The 19,303-nt window shown below is 40.7% G+C and overlaps 1 protein-coding gene across 1 annotated transcript; it reads left to right on the top strand.

Moving 5' to 3' along the window:
- The first annotated feature begins 6,824 nt into the window (after window positions 1–6,824).
- Window positions 6,825–12,624, top strand: MS3_00000323 (uncharacterized protein). Its single transcript, XM_051208136.1, has 2 exons — window positions 6,825–11,869; window positions 12,088–12,624. The coding sequence occupies exon 1, from the start codon at window positions 9,770–9,772 to the stop codon at window positions 10,436–10,438; it is 669 nt and encodes a 222-aa protein (XP_051068548.1). The 5' UTR covers window positions 6,825–9,769; the 3' UTR covers window positions 10,439–11,869; window positions 12,088–12,624.
- The last annotated feature ends 6,679 nt before the right edge of the window (window positions 12,625–19,303 follow it).

Consider the following 19,303-nt stretch of genomic DNA (forward strand, 5'->3'; position numbering starts at 1 on the left):
TACGAAGCTAACCCGAGATCTAACTTGGTGTACCGGAAACTGTAGCACTTAAGAAAAATACTTCTCCTAGACCGGATATGGTTCATTCTGCTATACTGAGGGAAGCAGCTTCAATCCTGGCACTACTGCTTAGCGTGATGTTCTCACACTCGCTAAGCCGAGATAAACTACAGGAAATTTAGAAGCTGGTTCACATCACATCCATTTTCAAAGGAGACTTCAAGCTAACGTCCGGTGGCTCTTCTCTCTATACCTTCAGAAATTATGGAGTCCCTGATGTGCGATGGTATACATGACTATTTACTGTCCTTAAATTTATTCTCACGCCAACAGCATAGTTTGAGGAAGGCCACTCTTGTATAAACAACCTGCTGACTGCGGTGGACAGGTGAACAAGCATAGTCAATCTCATGGTGAAGGTTGACATCATTTAGCTTGACTTCTCAAAAGCTTTTGATAGGTTCAACCATACATGTCTTATCAATAAACTCAAACGATTGGGTGTCAGAACACCTCTAATTGACTGTCTAACTTCATATCTGAGAAATCGACATTTTAAGGTCAGGGTTGACTTCACTTTATCTCAGACTATGGAATATCCTGGTGGGGTCCCCCGAGGCTCACTACTAAGACCCCTTATCTTTCTGATTTACATAAATTATCTTCCTCAACAGGTATCGTCAGACTTATTGCTTTCTGCAGACTACAGTTACAACCTAAGAAACTCCTCTCTGGAAGTATCCCAAGTTGAAAGAGATTTAGGAGTCTTGGTGCCCTACGGTTTGAAGGCCTACGCCAACTGTGAAAGTGTCTTTCGAGCAATCCTTACACTGATAACATTGAAGCGCATTTTCATCCGGTTTGACGGAAGAACTCTCCACATAATCCCCGACAGCTTTATCCGTCCCCATTTACAGTACGAAAACCTAGTATTTCCTCTCTCACTCCAAAAGGACAAGGACACTCTGGAGCGTATCCAATGGCGAGCCACGAAATCAGTTCAAGGACTCGAATTCTAATCTTATGAAGAACGCCTCCAATCACTTAACCTTTACTCATTGGAGTATAGGCGCCTCAGAGGTTACCTTCCTATGGCTTACAGTATCTCTAACACTCCTGAACATCCTCTTAAACACCTAATTAAGCTTAGTCCCAATACTAACCTAAGGGATAACACCCAGAAATTGGAGACACAACATAGCAGAACGGACTGTAGACACAACTTTTACTCCTTAAGAAATGTCGAATGCTGTGATTCGCCACCGACTGAGCTAGTCCAAGCGACTTCCCAGGAGTCCTTTAAGAGGAAACTTGACCTATTTTTCAGGGCTACGAATAACATCTTATCGTGATTTACCAATTTATTGTTTCCTCCATTACCGGTAATATAATTGGGTTTCTGCCTGTAGGTATAGGTGATCCACTGCTACTAGACACGGAAGCCCGTTAAGCAAAAGCTTATTCTATTCCGTTCACAACTATATGAGCCATTTAGTGCTTGTAATCAAAGAATGTGTTAGTCTGACCACATTAGGTTTTAATGAAACCAACAGCTGTCACAATACCGGGTTGCAGTTAGGTCGGTAACAATGTGGAAAATAATAGGAAGAAATTAGAACTCCGAAGATACAAGTGACAATGAATAATTGAAGTACACAAATGTGTAGTATCTTTGATTAATATTCTACACATTAATAATAATAACAATATATTTCTGCATGTGCAGGTACACGGCATTTTTACAGGCTTGATCTATAAATTACAACATTTGTTGGTGCACAACATTCCCGTTGTCAAATGCTGGAACTCGCTGCCGGCCGAGTTATTCCAAGCGACTTCCCAGGAGTCCTTTAAGAGGCAACTTGATCTATTCTTAAGGACTAAGGATAGTATCGCACTATGATTAATAATTTCTTTTCCTGTAATATTGTTAACATACCTAGGTTCCTGCCTGGAAGATTTGGTGATCCCCTGCTACTAGACACGGAAGCCTGTTGAGCGAAAGCTTCTTCTATTCCGTCCACAACCATTTGAACCATTTTGAATTATTTGAATCATGTTTATAGTTGTTATAAAGTAGACTCGCAGAGCGCTCGCTGTAAACCATGACCTTGAGGAGAGACGGTTTGTTCCAGACGTCAGATGTTCCATAGCTGTGCCCTCATAGCAAGATTCTGAAGAGAAAAAGAGAATCAGAAGAGCAGCAAGGCACTTGGATATGAACGCAAAACGTTGCTCAACATTTTGTAGTAGAACAGACAAAGGTATGATAAATTAGATTAAATTCATATTATTTCTTGTTAGAGTGAAATGAAGTCAGAGGCTCCATATAAGAGAACGTAGTAATAAAAAACAATGAGCTGTGATGTTTATCAAGTTGAAGTTAGCTCACATGAAGGAATGGAAGTCAAGGTTGGTAAAAGGAAAGCGGTTTATTAGAAGGGAGTGTGCATATAGACGCTGGAGTGTTAAGAATACTAATGACTTTATCTTTTATTGTCCAGTTTTTTTTCTCTTTTTTTGTCCATCCGATGCCAGCCACACAATCCTAGCGTAAAAGTCCGAGTTAGCATGTTATAGGTTGGCTTCGTAGAATAGCTAATCCAGCATAAAATTGGAAACATGAGTCTGAGTGGTGAGCGTAGGAAGACAATCTATATTACGGATTGATTGACTTTTTCTCAATCATGAAGAGCCTAATACGTACGAAATGCTCTGTCCCACGAACACGGGTGGATTAAAGTCATCGCCCTCATCATCAATGCTTGCTGGTCAGTAACTCCACCCTCCCTCCTTTTGTGATGTTAGGCTCATTTAAGCTTTTTTGGATATATGTCATACCTCACACTATAACCTGCGTTTCACATCTTGTTGGTAAACACTATTTCTATAAGTACCACTTTACAAGTTGATCAGGCAGTTACAAGGTATGGACTGTGGGTAAGGCATCGATGCAGTGCTTTAATTGACTATAGTATAAACTAGGAAAAATAAGGCAAACTGATATCGAAGTCCATTTTGGTCTAGACATGGAGAGAGCCTATGATGTCTTAGTGGGGCGCAGATGTGTTCGTACGTCCTAGATCAGTGCAAGTGAGGGCTTGATCAAGCAGTCTTACAAACGTATGTAATTCATCTGCCATGCGTATTTCGGATGGAAGACTGTTCCATATTCTTGCATGCTTGATGAGGAAAAAGTTTTCCCTAGTTTTTGATCTGTATTCAACTTTGACAGTAGATACTTTGTTTCGAGTTCGTGTTCATGTGAATCTCGTGCAAGAACTATCTTACACGATGAATAAGTAAAGCTTTTGAGTAGTTTGAAGTAAGGAATCAAATTAAACCTAAGCCTTCTCTCCCGAAGGGGTACTATTCCTAAGATTTGGCATCGAGAACTGTAGTCAATGTCTGAGTCAGTCTTAAGTATTCTGCGGGTGAAGCCTCGTTGTTTTCCTTCCACCTTCAGTATATCAGGTAGGCGTAGATTGGAAAATAAGAACGAGCAGTATTCAACGATAGGTCTTACACAAACTTTATAAAGAAAGATTTTAGATTCATTTTGATAGAAATTACGGAGAATGAAGCCAAGCAATTTCCGCATTTTAGATGCTTTGGCTGAGACGTGTTTAGAGAAATTAAGACTGTATGAGTAATGTACCTCTAGGTCAGTTACTGATGCCAGTCTGGGCAGTGTGTGGTTGTTAAGTGTTAGTTTTATTTTAAGAGACGTGTCTCATATACATAACCAGCCGCATTTCTCTGTGTCAAGCTCTAACCTCCAGCGTTTGCACCATTCGTTTACCATGTTGAGTTCATGTTGGATTGTTTACATAGTACCACGTACATCGCAAATGTCAGTTTTATAGATGACTTTTAAGTCATCGGCATAGAGGTAGGTTTTACCTTTGCTAAAGCACTTGCATATATTGTTGATGTAGATTATAAAGAGCAATCGACCCAAGACACTACCCTGCACAACACCACTAGATATTGGTCGAGGTGTAGATGTTGTAGAGTTAATCTTGGTTATTTGATATCTGTTCGTAAGAAGACTTGATCCATTGCAAAAGAGGATTAATAATTCCAACTGACTTAAGTCTGTTGATTAGATTATAAGGAACTTTATCAAAAGCTTTCTTAATATCGAAATATAGTATAGCCACTAGTTTCTTCTGGTCACACATGCGAGTAACCTGGTTAAAGAAGTCTATCAGACATGTACTGCACGACATTGTTCTAATGAAGCCGTGTTGTGACGGGTCTATTAGATCTTCCTTAAGTAGGTGATCAGACAGTTGATTTTGTATCACTTTTTCCATTATGCGTGATATAACTGGAGTGATATTTATGGTTCTGTAGTTTTCGACCAGGTTTCTCGGTCTGGATTTCTGTTCGGGAAGAACATACGTTACCTTCCAGGTTTCCGGATATGTACCTGTCTCTAAAGATAATGTGTATATTTTGAGTAATAGCGTCTGTATGTCCGGTCCTGACATTTTATAAAGGATTGAAGAGATGTCATCGGCACCAGAACTCGCACTTGGCTTAAGGGTTTTAGTGGCGGTATGTATACTCCTAATGTCGAAGTTTATGGTACTAAGATAATTTTTGCTGATGCACTTTATGTTGATATCTGGAGTATGAGATGTATTCCCATTTTGGGAAAACCATTCACTTAATAGTTCACATATGACGGTTTAGTCATTATGCGTCACTCCATCGTGCAGTAAGGAGTGAATGTTGTGATCTGCGTTCTTTCTTATGCGTTTTGCGAGGAGACGACATAAGACTTGGGCTTTAGATGCATCAGTGAGCTCAGTACGTTCCTCTGCCTGTTTATGCTTGTTGTGTTGACTTTGTACTCCGTCAAGTACAGAGTATATCTGGTGCAGGGCACTGAAGTCTTTTGATATATAGTACGTTCTTTTCAGTTTTCGCAGTTTAGACCTAGTCTTTTGGCTTATATAGGGAGTAATTGTTTTTAAAGCAATTTTAGAGGGTATAGTAGTGTCTAGTGCAGATTCGGTGGTGGTATTGAGTATTTCTAATGTTTCTGAAAGGTTATCACTGGTAAAGAAACTGCTCCAGTCAGAGTGCTTTATTAGAAATAGAAAGTTTTCCCAGTCAGTGTTTGCATAGTCTCTATATTGGAAACTTGTCTTTAATTTGTTGCACATGGCAAGAATCGGAAGGGTGCAGAGGACTATTTTATGGTCGCTGTTGTGAAACTTTTCGCCAACCACCATTGATGTTGGTGTGACATTATGACAGAATATCAAGTCAAGAATGTTGTGATTTCGTGTAGGCAGGTGTACATGTTGTTGCCAACCGTGTATGTCTAAGGACCTAGAGTATGCTTTCAAAGCACAATGGGCCAGAATGCGTCGTCCAGTTGATGGTGGGAAGGTTGAAATCACCAGATACAATTTTGTAAGTGAAGTCAAGCGAGGCAGCCTGAGCAAATGGCTCACTTATAATAGCGTCAGTTGAACTAGGAGTGTTAGGAGCTCGATATATGCATCCGATTAGTATTTTACATTCACGAGTGTTCACAGTAAGCCATATCGAATCAGAAAGTTTGCTGAGGACATGGTCACTACAGATTTCCGCTCTCAAACTTTCTGATACATAAACAAGACAACCACCACCCTTCTTGGTGACTCGATCACAGCGGAAGAGCTCATAGGTGTCTATTTGTAGATATGTGTCTGTGGTGTCGGAGGACAGCCAACTTTTCGTCATCAAAATAAGTGAGGGGTTGTTTAAAAGTAATAGGGTGCGTAGGTGAGTCATCTTACCTTGTACAGATCGAGTGTTGATTAACATAAGTGTCAGGTACGGTGAGTGTTTGTTTAGTAGAAGGGTATGTTGTAAACCCAGTGGATTGTCTGTTTTGCCATGAGAAAAGAAAGAATTGGTAGTGTTGACTCCATATTAATGAGCGTTTAGTTTATTACCAATAGGGTTAATGCGAGAAAGGTAGTTGGAGGTTAGTTTGGTGAAAGAAGTAAGTTTAAGAGTGAAAGGTAGAGTTGAATGGTTAGGTAGTGTGTTCGGGGAGTGATCAGGAGGTTCAGTCAAAGAGCTTTTACGACTAGAGACAGTTATCGACGTTGAGAAAGATATGTCACTCCTTATTAGGTCGGAGTATATAGATGGTCTCAGAATAGTGGGACTGTCGCTCTCAACATTTGGAGACTCCATAGCAGCACTGTTGAGGGGAGAGATAAAAAGGATCAAACGACGTATATGTCGAATTAGGGGATCAAAGAGTTGTATAGGGTGGCTTGACTTAGATAGTATCTAGAATCAGTAGGTGGGTTCCCAAGTAGGCCAATGTTATAACTTCTTTGTGTGCGGTGGGCAATCTTGGTCCTATTATGGGTAGTTGGGGGGTATGTTTCTGGTAAGGAATGAAGGATTGTCTGATATTGTTGCCGAGAGAGGTGTTTCTGTTGTGTGCTGGTTCATGGAGCTTGCAAGGTTCACATTATATGACTTACGGGTATCACGTGTAGGTGTGGTTCTTGTCGAGTGTCGTTTCACGTTAGGATGAGTGGGTACTTCCAGTTCACTATGTTTGTTGTAGGGCATTCTACTGCTATGAAAAGGTGCATGTTTTGAGTTACGGGTGCTGGAGTACTGGTGGGTTTTTACAGAGAGTTTAGTATTATTTCGCACAGCGGTGTCTGAGCGTCTGTAGCTGTTAGCGCAATTCCTGGGGGGATCATTTTTAGGCTTCTTATAGGGGCCGCTAGGGCAATACTGGGGCACTATTGAGGCATAAGTGGATTAACATTTTGGGGTGAGACTAAGCTCTCTTTGGCTGACTTTAGATCCACAAGTGGTGAGATTATTGAAATTTATATCACCCAAACTATCCAAGATTTATTACCGTACAAATATTTAGTCAATGTTCCAGAAAACCCCGATCTTGAAATTACAAAAAGCACTGAAAAAATAATTGACCATATATCATCTGAAGTGTTGAAAAGACTTCAGTGTATGCAGAATGTCACTGTGGATAATATACCTGATAGTGCGAAAGTAAAGATTGCTAAAAATACTCTACTACAAGAATGTGGATTGTCGCAACCTTGGTGTGTAACAAGAAGATTACGTAAAGCACACACTAAAGCCTCCTGTCCCATTCTATTTCAGTTTGGTAGTACCACTGAAGCTAATCATCTCTTCAATAGTCAGTCATTACTGAGGTGTATTCTAACATTTAAAAAGATTAGAATCATCCATGACAGGACTGCTATCCAACGTCGAATCTTCAATGGAACACAAACTAATCAACCCAGCCTACGTAGCCGCGGCAGTTACTGCGTTTGTCACTGCACAAATCCTAAAACACCATACACTACCCCTCCCAAAAACGGAGGCACGTCGGATGCTGCTATTAGTCCTAAGAACAAGACTGCACATAGAGCAGCTGCAAACACTCAGCTACCCCAAAATGTTAATCCACTTATGCCTCAATAGTGCCCCAGTATTGCCCTAGCGGCCCCTATAAGAAGCCTAAAAATGATCCCCCCAGGAATTGCGCTAACAGCTACAGACGCTCAGACACCGCTGTGCGAAATAATACTAAACTCTCTGTAAAAACCCACCAGTACTCCAGCACCCGTAACTCAAAACATGCACCTTTTCATAGCAGTAGAATGCCCTACAACAAACATAGTGAACTGGAAGTACCCACTCATCCTAACGTGAAACGACACTCGACAAGAACCACACCTACACGTGATACCCGTAAGTCATATAATGTGAACCTTGCAAGCTCCATGAACCAGCACACAACAGAAACACCTCTCTCGGCAACAATATCAGACAATCCTTCATTCCTTACCAGAAACATACCCCCAACTACCCATAATAGGACCAAGATTGCCCACCGCACACAAAGAAGTTATAACATTGGCCTACTTGGGAACCCACCTACTGATTCTAGATACTATCTAAGTCAAGCCACCCTATACAACTCTTTGATCCCCCTAATTCGACATATACGTCGTTTGATCCTTTTTTATCTCTCCCCCCCTCAACAGTGCTGCTATGGAGTCTCCAAATGTTGAGAGCGACAGTCCCACTATTCTGAGACCATCTATATACTCCGACCTAATAAGGAGTGACATATCTTTCTCAACGTCGATAACTGTCTCTAGTCGTAAAAGCTCTTTGACTGAACCTCCTGATCACTCCCCGAACACACTACCTAACCATTCAACTCTACCTTTCACTCTTAAACTTACTTCTTTCACCAAACTAACCTCCAACTACCTTTCTCGCATTAACCCTATTGGTAATAAACTAAACGCTCATTAATATGGAGTCAACACTACCAATTCTTTCTTTTCTCATGGCAAAACAGACAATCCACTGGGTTTACAACATACCCTTCTACTAAACAAACACTCACCGTACCTGACACTTATGTTAATCAACACTCGATCTGTACAAGGTAAGATGACTCACCTACGCACCCTATTACTTTTAAACAACCCCTCACTTATTTTGATGACGAAAAGTTGGCTGTCCTCCGACACCACAGACACATATCTACAAATAGACACCTATGAGCTCTTCCGCTGTGATCGAGTCACCAAGAAGGGTGGTGGTTGTCTTGTTTATGTATCAGAAAGTTTGAGAGCGGAAATCTGTAGTGACCATGTCCTCAGCAAACTTTCTGATTCGATATGGCTTACTGTGAACACTCGTGAATGTAAAATACTAATCGGATGCATATATCGAGCTCCTAACACTCCTAGTTCAACTGACGCTATTATAAGTGAGCCATTTGCTCAGGCTGCCTCGCTTGACTTCACTTACAAAATTGTATCTGGTGATTTCAACCTTCCCACCATCAACTGGACGACGCATTCTGGCCCATTGTGCTTTGAAAGCATACTCTAGGTCCTTAGACATACACGGTTGGCAACAACATGTACACCTGCCTACACGAAATCACAACATTCTTGACTTGATATTCTGTCATAATGTCACACCAACATCAATGGTGGTTGGCGAAAAGTTTCACAACAGCGACCATAAAATAGTCCTCTGCACCCTTCCGATTCTTGCCATGTGCAACAAATTAAAGACAAGTTTCCAATATAGAGACTATGCAAACACTGACTGGGAAAACTTTCTATTTCTAATAAAGCACTCTGACTGGAGCAGTTTCTTTACCAGTGATAACCTTTCAGAAACATTAGAAATACTCAATACCACCACCGAATCTGCACTAGACACTACTATACCCTCTAAAATTGCTTTAAAAACAATTACTCCCTATATAAGCCAAAAGACTAGGTCTAAACTGCGAAAACTGAAAAGAACGTACTATATATCAAAAGACTTCAGTGCCCTGCACCAGATATACTCTGTACTTGACGGAGTACAAAGTCAACACAACAAGCATAAACAGGCAGAGGAACGTACTGAGCTCACTGATGCATCTAAAGCCCAAGTCTTATGTCGTCTCCTCGCAAAACGCATAAGAAAGAACGCAGATCACAACATTCACTCCTTACTGCACGATGGAGTGACGCATAATGACTAAACCGTCATATGTGAACTATTAAGTGAATGGTTTTCCCAAAATGGGAATACATCTCATACTCCAGATATCAACATAAAGTGCATCAGCAAAAATTATCTTAGTACCATAAACTTCGACATTAGGAGTATACATACCGCCACTAAAACCCTTAAGCCAAGTGCGAGTTCTGGTGCCGATGACATCTCTTCAATCCTTTATAAAATGTCAGGACCGGACATACAGACGCTATTACTCAAAATATACACATTATCTTTAGAGACAGGTACATATCCGGAAACCTGGAAGGTAACGTATGTTCTTCCCGAACAGAAATCCAGACCGAGAAACCTGGTCGAAAACTACAGAACCATAAATATCACTCCAGTTATATCACGCATAATGGAAAAAGTGATACAAAATCAACTGTCTGATCACCTACTTAAGGAAGATCTAATAGACCCGTCACAACACGGCTTCATTAGAACAATGTCGTGCAGTACATGTCTGATAGACTTCTTTAACCAGGTTACTCGCATGTGTGACCAGAAGAAACTAGTGGCTATACTATATTTCGATATTAAGAAAGCTTTTGATAAAGTTCCTTATAATCTAATCAACAGACTTAAGTCAGTTGGAATTATTAATCCTCTTTGCAATGGATCAAGTCTTCTTACGAACAGATATCAAATAACCAAGATTAACTCTACAACATCTACACCTCGACCAATATCTAGTGGTGTTGTGCAGGGTAGTGTCTTGGGTCGATTGCTCTTTATAATCTACATCAACAATATATGCAAGTGCTTTAGCAAAGGTAAAACCTACCTCTATGCCGATGACTTAAAAGTCATCTATAAAACTGACATTTGCGATGTACGTGGTACTATGTAAACAATCCAACATGAACTCAACATGGTAAACGAATGGTGCAAACGCTGGAGGTTAGAGCTTGACACAGAGAAATGCGGCTGGTTATGTATATGAGACACGTCTCTTAAAATAAAACTAACACTTAACAACCACACACTGCCCAGACTGGCATCAGTAACTGACCTAGAGGTACATTACTCATACAGTCTTAATTTCTCTAAACACGTCTCAGCCAAAGCATCTAAAATGCGGAAATTGCTTGGCTTCATTCTCCGTAATTTCTATCAAAATGAATCTAAAATCTTTCTTTATAAAGTTTGTGTAAGACCTATCGTTGAATACTGCTCGTTCTTATTTTCCAATCTACGCCTACCTGATATACTGAAGGTGGAAGGAAAACAACGAGGCTTCACCCGCAGAATACTTAAGACTGACTCAGACATTGACTACAGTTCTCGATGCCAAATCTTAGGAATAGTACCCCTTCGGGAGAGAAGGCTTAGGTTTAATTTGATTCCTTACTTTAAACTACTCAAAAGCTTTACTTATTCATCATGTAAGATAGTTCTTGCACGAGATTCACATGAACACGAACTCGAAACAAAGTATCTACTGTCAAAGTTGAATACAGATCAAAAACTAGGGAAAACTTTTTCCTCATCAAGCATGCAAGAATATGGAACAGTCTTCCATCCGAAATACGCATGGCAGATGAATTACATACGTTTGTAAGACTGCTTGATCAAGCCCTCACTTGCACTGATCTAGGACGTACGAACACATCTGCGCCCCACTAAGACATCATAGGCTCTCTCCATGTCTAGACCAAAATGGACTTCGATATCAGTTTGCCTTATTTTTCCTAGTTTATACTATAGTCAATTAAAGCACTGCATCGATGCCTTACCCACAGTCCATACCTTGTAACTGCCTGATCAACTTGTAAAGTGGTACTTATAGAAATAGTGTTTACCAACAAGATGTGAAACGCAGGTTATAGTGTGAGGTATGACATATATCCAAAAAGCTTAAATGAGCCTAACATCACAAAAGGAGGGAGGGTGGAGTTACTGACCAGCAAGCATTGATGATGAGGGCGATGACTTTAATCCACCCGTGTTCGTGGGACAGAGCATTTCGTACGTATTAGGCTCTTCATGATTGAGAAAAAGTCAATCAATCCGTAATATAGATTGTCTTCCTACGCTCACCACTCAGACTCATGTTTCCAATTTTATGCTGGATTAGCTATTCTACGAAGCCAACCTATAACATGCTAACTCGGACTTTTACGCTAGGATTGTGTGGCTGGCATCGGATGGACAAAAAAGAGAAAAAAACTGGACAATAAAAGATAAAGTCATTAGTATTCTTAACACTCCAGCGTCTATATGCACACTCCCTTCTAATAAACCGCTTTCCTTTTACCAACCTTGACTTCCATTCCTTCATGTGAGCTAACTTCAACTTGATAAACATCACAGCTCATTGTTTTTTATTACTACGTTCTCTTATATGGAGCCTCTGACTTCATTTCACTCTAACAAGAAATAATATGAATTTAATCTAATTTATCATACCTTTGTCTGTTCTACTACAAAATGTTGAGCAACGTTTTGCGTTCATATCCAAGTGCCTTGCTGCTCTTCTGATTCTCTTTTTCTCTTCAGAATCTTGCTATGAGGGCACAGCTATGGAACATCTGACGTCTGGAACAAACCGTCTCTCCTCAAGGTCATGGTTTACAGCGAGCGCTCTGCGAGTCTACTTTATAACAACTATAAACATGATTCAAATAATTCAAAATGGTTCAAATGGTTGTGGACGGAATAGAAGAAGCTTTCGCTCAACAGGCTTCCGTGTCTAGTAGCAGGGGATCACCAAATCTTCCAGGCAGGAACCTAGGTATGTTAACAATATTACAGGAAAAGAAATTATTAATCATAGTGCGATACTATCCTTAGTCCTTAAGAATAGATCAAGTTGCCTCTTAAAGGACTCCTGGGAAGTCGCTTGGAATAACTCGGCCGGCAGCGAGTTCCAGCATTTGACAACGGGAATGTTGTGCACCAACAAATGTTGTAATTTATAGATCAAGCCTGTAAAAATGCCGTGTACCTACACATGCAGAAATATATTGTTATTATTATTAATGTGTAGAATATTAATCCATACCTAGTACATTGTCATGAGAAATCGGATAAGTTGGTTCAATATAAATTTCTCTCTCCCAATGATTTTGAGTATCACTTGGTACATTTAGGTTCATCTTATTGCTCTAGTTGTTTTCTAGATGTGAGTCCACATAGCTTTCTCTATTAATATCACATGAACTATATTTGTTCTAACTGAAGTTTATATTCATAGTTAGACAGGGCCAGCACTGCCTCATTTAATTCTGAACTTGGGGCTTCATCTACATGATCATCTGTTTCTTAATAATCTGGTATCGTCACAATTTCATGTGCAGTTAGCAAGATGTTGTCTTGTTGTGAGCCGGAAAATTTGCAAATATTACGTTTTGCTTCAGGTATGAAGGGATTTGAACCCCCTACAAGGCATGCTTCTGAAATAGTTGTTCCTGGACTATTTCCGCTCTTCATCGTACATATTTCACTCAATGGTACATCCCATATATTTAGTTTATCTATCCAATGTATACCAATAAGGTCTAAATCATGCCTGTTCGTTAAATAACAATCCCCTGTAAAGTAATTACCTCGGAATTCAACAGCATTTTATCATTCCAGCGAGCCTTAATATATCTCCGGATCCATTTCGTGCTGTGTGCTCAGTTGATAATACCTGTAGACAACCAATTAAATTCCATGTTCATTTAGAGGTCAATGTGATGTCTGATGCTCTATCCAATTGCAATTGAATATGAACACCATCTACAATTAATTCCGCATACCTTCTTTTATCTGCTATGCTTAGAGCCAATGTAGCATACATACTATTTATATACTTTTTCTGGTACTGGTGAGGATGCTTCGTTTGTTTCGATCTTAATCTTTCTCTATTTCGGCAGACAGTTTCTTTATGGCCAACTTTATTGCATATAGTGCGTCTATGATTCCTAAACCGGCAAAATTTTGAGAAGTGCCACGCACCACGATACGGACATTTAGTTGAAGGTTTCAGAATTTTCGAGTGATATTTATGACTTTTGGTACTATTTTGTCTTTGACCTGTCTTAACAGCATAAACAGAATTAAATGGCGCAACACTTTTGGTTTCCAGCATAGCTGTATCTTGTTTTAGGTTTATCAATCGTTTGCATTCACTAGTAACAGTTTGTAGCGTCATTTCCTCGTCATATTCCATACGGGATAATAACCTCATGCGAAAATCAGCATCGCTGTGAGAGTTCAAACCAGAAATGAATAATTAGCATTTAAATTGATCATTAGTTAGTACATTTAATCTAAATCGTTCTGCTTGTAAATTTACTCTTCCGGCGTACATAGTGTAGTCTTCATCAGCCTCTTTAATCAGCTATAGACAATTATTGTGAATAAGAAATAAGGAGATCTGTTCACAAAACATTTTATTTAAAATGTTGACAGTTTCATCGAAATTAACTTCTCGTGGGTGTTTAGGCAGGATGTGGTTTCCATATACTTCATGCTCGTTAACATCAAGCTTCTGTAAGAGCAAGCGTACTTTCTTTGCGTCATCCATAGCAGCGAATTCCACTCGGTAAATGTAATCAATTCTGCCAAACCACGCCTCAAAATTGTGGCCATTATCTGCATCAAATATAAATTCTGGATTTAGTCATGACTCTATACTATTATATTCTGGAATATCTTGTTGGATAGATAGTTTCTCCAAGAGTGTTTCTAGGAATTTCTTTTGGGAAGCTAACATCTGCTGCTGTAATAATAACTGCAACTTTTCTAAAGAAATCGCCATTTTTAAATAATAATAATATTAGCTCCAAAAATCATCGGCAATTATTATAGCTTATTTCCTTCCAAAATCTGGGGAATATAGATATACATAATCTAGTTACTGAATATTTATAACATAAGATTATATAAATAATATTAGTCTATAAATAGGTCTCAGACGTTACTCGTAATGTAATCTTCACTAGGATATAACATATACCACATGTCGGACTCAGTCCAGACCGAAAGCCTATAGGGTGAAAGTGATTTATCACCGGTACAGATAGTCATTGTTATGGCTACGAAATTCCGACTCCTAAAATTTAATCGAAGAGACTCCGAGTTGTAGTTTGCCGAATTAAACTTTTATATCATGGGTTAAAATATTGAATCTGAGGGGGGTAATCCGCCGAGACTTATGCTCTATTCTCCTTTCTTCATTCGCCAAAGAAGCCCGTGACTTATTTTGAGTTCCATAAAATCACAACCATACACCTTAATAATATGAGAAATAATAAACAATCTATCTTCATCACACAGTCAGAGAGTCCAAAGTCTTTTCCAAGTAAAAACGTTTAATGATAGAACATCACAGTTCTAATGCAACTTCAAGATTGGATGGTAACAACGATGTGTGTAAAGGAGTTTTTAATACAAAGATGAATATAAACTTTCCATTCTACGTTAAATGCTGTTTGGAAACTGGTTCCGAAAACAACCTTACTTGACGCACTGCGAATTGCAGATCGAATACTGGAGAGAGGTCCCAACTGGATCACATACGATCTATCATACACGAAAAGAAGAGCCATCAAAGGACGCAGTCATAACATAACTGATTGTGAGTGTCGATAGTCTCACACAGACTGTTGTCAAAATGCAAGCAAATGACAAAAAAGTGAAGCAATTACTCATGGTGAATAAGGTACAGGTCATATGACCTGTACCTAGTGTTCTGTATAGAACACTAGTTCGAGATAGGCTTGAGAACTCCGGAGCTGAATTGCATTACAAGCCAAAGGTGGGTAGTATCCGCCAATCTGATAGGCAATGGGCATCCCATCCACACACAGTTCTGTGAAACAACGAGGTTGACCAAATCGGGACATCTTACAATTTGCCGGAAGCTGAGGAACTCAACCCTAAGACAGCTACTACAACACTTCCTAGACAGTCTGGGTTTGTAAGCATATAACTCAGACTGAAGAAGGTAAGACAAACATTTGGAGTTTGATATACAACTTACCTCAGTATATTCATTTTGTACGGGGGTATATATATGATTTGATAATTGCCAGTCCGGATTTAAAATCATATGTACAACACGTAAGGGCAATGTTGAAGCGGCCAAGCGAAAAAGGATCAGACATTCATTTAAGTATGTTTTGGATTTCAAACTTCAGGATTTCTCAGACACATAATGAGCCCAGGATGGATTGCAACGACCGGAGATGTGGACACCGTGAAGCAATACCCCATACCAAGTTCTTCAACATAACGTAAGAGTTTTCTAGATTTAGATGACTTACCGTTGACTCATACCTAGTTGAATACAATCAATACAGTTCATGAAAAATTCCCGTCAGAGAAATCCGAAAGTTTTAAGGTTGACTTCTGACACTGTTGACGTCAGTAATCAGCTAAAAATTAAACCGGCTCAACTGTCTATGTTAACGTACCCGAATTGCAGTTCCACAATCGTCTTGATGGTAGATGCTTCGGCAAAGCAGTAGGTGATATCCCCAACAAAATAGTTGAAAACGCCTGACAACTGAGCACGTTCTTCACAAAGAGACTCGCCCGGGAAGAGGCTGGATATTCCACTCATAGTCAAGAACATCTCGAGATCCATCTGGCTCGGTGGTCGGGCTTGCCTACCGTGATGACCCAACCGAGCTATATTGGCTGGAGCATATGTTCCTGTAACCTCTACCATGTCGGGCAGGTCGATTGGAGAACGGCAAGACTAAAAGCAGCAACCCAAGGTCTGAGGGCGAAGTCCTACTGCTGGCTGTAGAGGAGTGTGACGGCAGTAAAGCGTTACCCTCGGACAACCAGCATGAGAGAGATGCCACCTTCTCACAAGGAGGGAAGGAGTTAGAAAAGGGTGACCCTGAAAATGTCACACCTCACCTCTCACGAAAAGGCCGTGCGCGACCGGCCTCAAGCAATTGTCCTTTGGGCTCTGCAGTCACGCTTCCAGGTCGTTAAGACCAACACTACTCCGACCTCCTTTTCAGGTTCCTCAGGAATTACCCTTCCACGGTGTGGGCAGCCGGGAAGTGATATCAGCCGTCATAACCGTAACAGCATGCGAGACCAAGTTGGCCAAGATCAAATCCTTCCCACACCTCCTAATAACTCCCTTATCTCCTCGACTAACCCTTCTCTCGTTCCTTTATCACCTCTCACCGCTAGGGCAAACGACTAAAGTACGCGGAACGTTATTCCTGGTCTCCTGAAACCATGCTCTAAAGTACACGTAGGAACTTTTAACGTCCGAACATTATGCCAAATAAAACAACAGACTTCCTTAGCTAGGACTTTAGAATATCGTGCCAAAGAAAAGATAATGGTGACCGTCTGTTGCAGCTATGCTCAGATAACCGACTCTTTCTTTCAAACACTAACATTAAGCACGAGGAAAAACATATTTTGACATGACAACCCCCAAATTCGTCCCAACGTTGGACCCAAATAGATCACATCTCTGTCAGCCACCGATGGAGGGGCTCGATAGAAGACTGTCGCTCATTCTGGAGCACATGCTTCGACTCAGATCATGCTCTAGTGCGAGCGCGTATTTGTCTACGTCTTATTAGACGTAGGAAACCCCTTAGGGTCCTACTTAATGATAGTCAAGCCAAGAGTATATTTGAGGAACAACTAGAAAAACAGTTGGGGAGTCATGTAAGTGATGCCCACCCCGAGGCAGCGTGCAATGACACCGAAAAGCTGAGGAAACGGCAGTGACGTCCTCAAGTACGGTAAACCACAAGGTTAGGGAGAAACACTGGATCTCAACAGCATCTACCGCAGTGATAGGTGCTCGAAAACTCATCCCATCTGGCACTGAACATAATGAAGAGCGGAGTCAGCTTAAGCGCAAGCTGACAAGAAGTCTACGCAATGATCGTGAACAGTGGTGGGTAGCGAAAGCAAGAGAGATGGAAAAGGCAGCGGCAATAGGTAATAGCAGACAATTGTTCAGACTTGTTAAAGAAACCGGTATTAGGAACCCGACTGTTAGCGAAACAATCTCAGAGAAAGATGGATATATTATACATTCTCAATCCAGGAGATTGGGTCGATGGGCAGAACACTTCAGGGATCAGTTCAACTGGCCTTCAGCCACACTTCGGTTTCCCACGATCTCCAGTCAACCTGAATGGCAAGTTGATGTAAGTCCTCCGACTCTTTACGAAGTTGAAAAAGCCATAGGAAATATGAAGCGAGGGAGAGCAGCAGGCCCTGACAGGTTTACTCCTGAGATTTTTAAGGATGGTAGTCCAGTATTAGCAGTGAGATTAACTGAGGTCTTAGGTAGAATTTGGGAACTGGACGTAATTTCATCTGACTGGTCTCAATCACTGATTGTGCCAGTCTATAAGAAAGGACAAAAGTCCTTTTGTGACAATCAATGAGGAATCAGTTTGACTAATATAGTGTCTAAAATATTAGCTTCAATAATACTTCGACGCCTAACCAAAGCTCGTGAAGAGCAGACTAGAGAAAATCAGGCTGGTTTTCGACCTGGACGTGGTTGTATAGATCAGATATTCACACTACGTCAGGTTCTAGAACACAGACATACGTTCAGACGCCCCACAATGGTAGTATTTCTCGACCTTAAGGCGGCATTTGACTCTGTTGATCGTGGGTTTCTATGGCAGTGTTTGTCACTGAAAGGAGTACCAAAGAAATACATTAACCTTATAAAGGCTCTCTACTCGAACACAACAGGTCGAGTGAGAGTTTATGGTGAACTGTCATCAGAATTGATTACCTCAAGTGGTATTTGTCAGGGCTGTCCACTCTCTCCATTCTTGTTCAACTTTGTCATTGATATACTTTTAGAGATAACACTTTCCTCGTCTAGATTTCCAGGGGGTCGAACTTCTACCGGGAGGTTCACTTGTTGACTTAGAATATGCTGATGATATAGTTTTATTTGGCGAAGACGCTGACAAAATGCGGAGTCTTCTGACCACTCTAAGCAACATTGCAGGCATGTTCGGGATGCGATTCTCCCCCTCGAAATGCAAAATGTTGCTTCAGGATTGGGTTGCATTGAAACCCGAACTAATGATAGGGAGTGAAGTAATTGAGCGTGTCGATCGCTTCACTTATCTTGGAAGTCTCATCAGCCCTTGTGGTCTGGCGTGTGACAAAATCTTAGCACGGATACAGAAGGCTCGACTAGCTTTTGCCGACTTGCGTCATTTATGGCGTAGGCGAGATATTCATCTATCAACCATAGGACCAGTTTACTGTGCAGCAGTTCGTTCCGTCCTACTTTATGGCAGTGAAACATGGTCAGTAAGAGTAGAGGACATTCGTAGGTTATTAGTATTTGATCATAGGTGTCTTCGAATCACTGCTCGTATATCGTGGGACCACCGAGTAAGTAATGCAGTTGTTAGGAAACGGGTACTAGGTAAGGATGGCAACTCAATTGATGAAGTAGTGAAACTTCATCAGTTGAGATGGGTGGGACACGTGCTACGTATGCCCAACGACCGACTGCCTCGACGTGCGATGTTCAGTGGTATAGGAGTAGGTTGGAAGAAAGCTAGGGGTGGCCAGACCGTGAGATGATAGCAACCGATGGTTAGAGACGTTGAATGATATGGCTCAAAATCGTTTGCAATGGCGCAGGTGCATCCACTCTTTGGGTTCTCCCAAATTCTAATCTTCTGAATCCTTCATGTCTTTTTCTTCTCTTTCCAAATTTACTTCACTGAGTTATACTCCTTGAATAACATCTCCA

Source organism: Schistosoma haematobium, chromosome 2 (assembly GCF_000699445.3).
Source record: "Schistosoma haematobium chromosome 2, whole genome shotgun sequence".
NCBI lineage: Eukaryota > Metazoa > Platyhelminthes > Trematoda > Strigeidida > Schistosomatidae > Schistosoma > Schistosoma haematobium.

What these genes read in the sequence shown, in the direction of transcription:
- MS3_00000323 (XM_051208136.1), top strand. Translation starts at nt 9,770, where the DNA reads ATGTCAGGACCGGACATACAGACGCTATTACTCAAAATATACACATTA.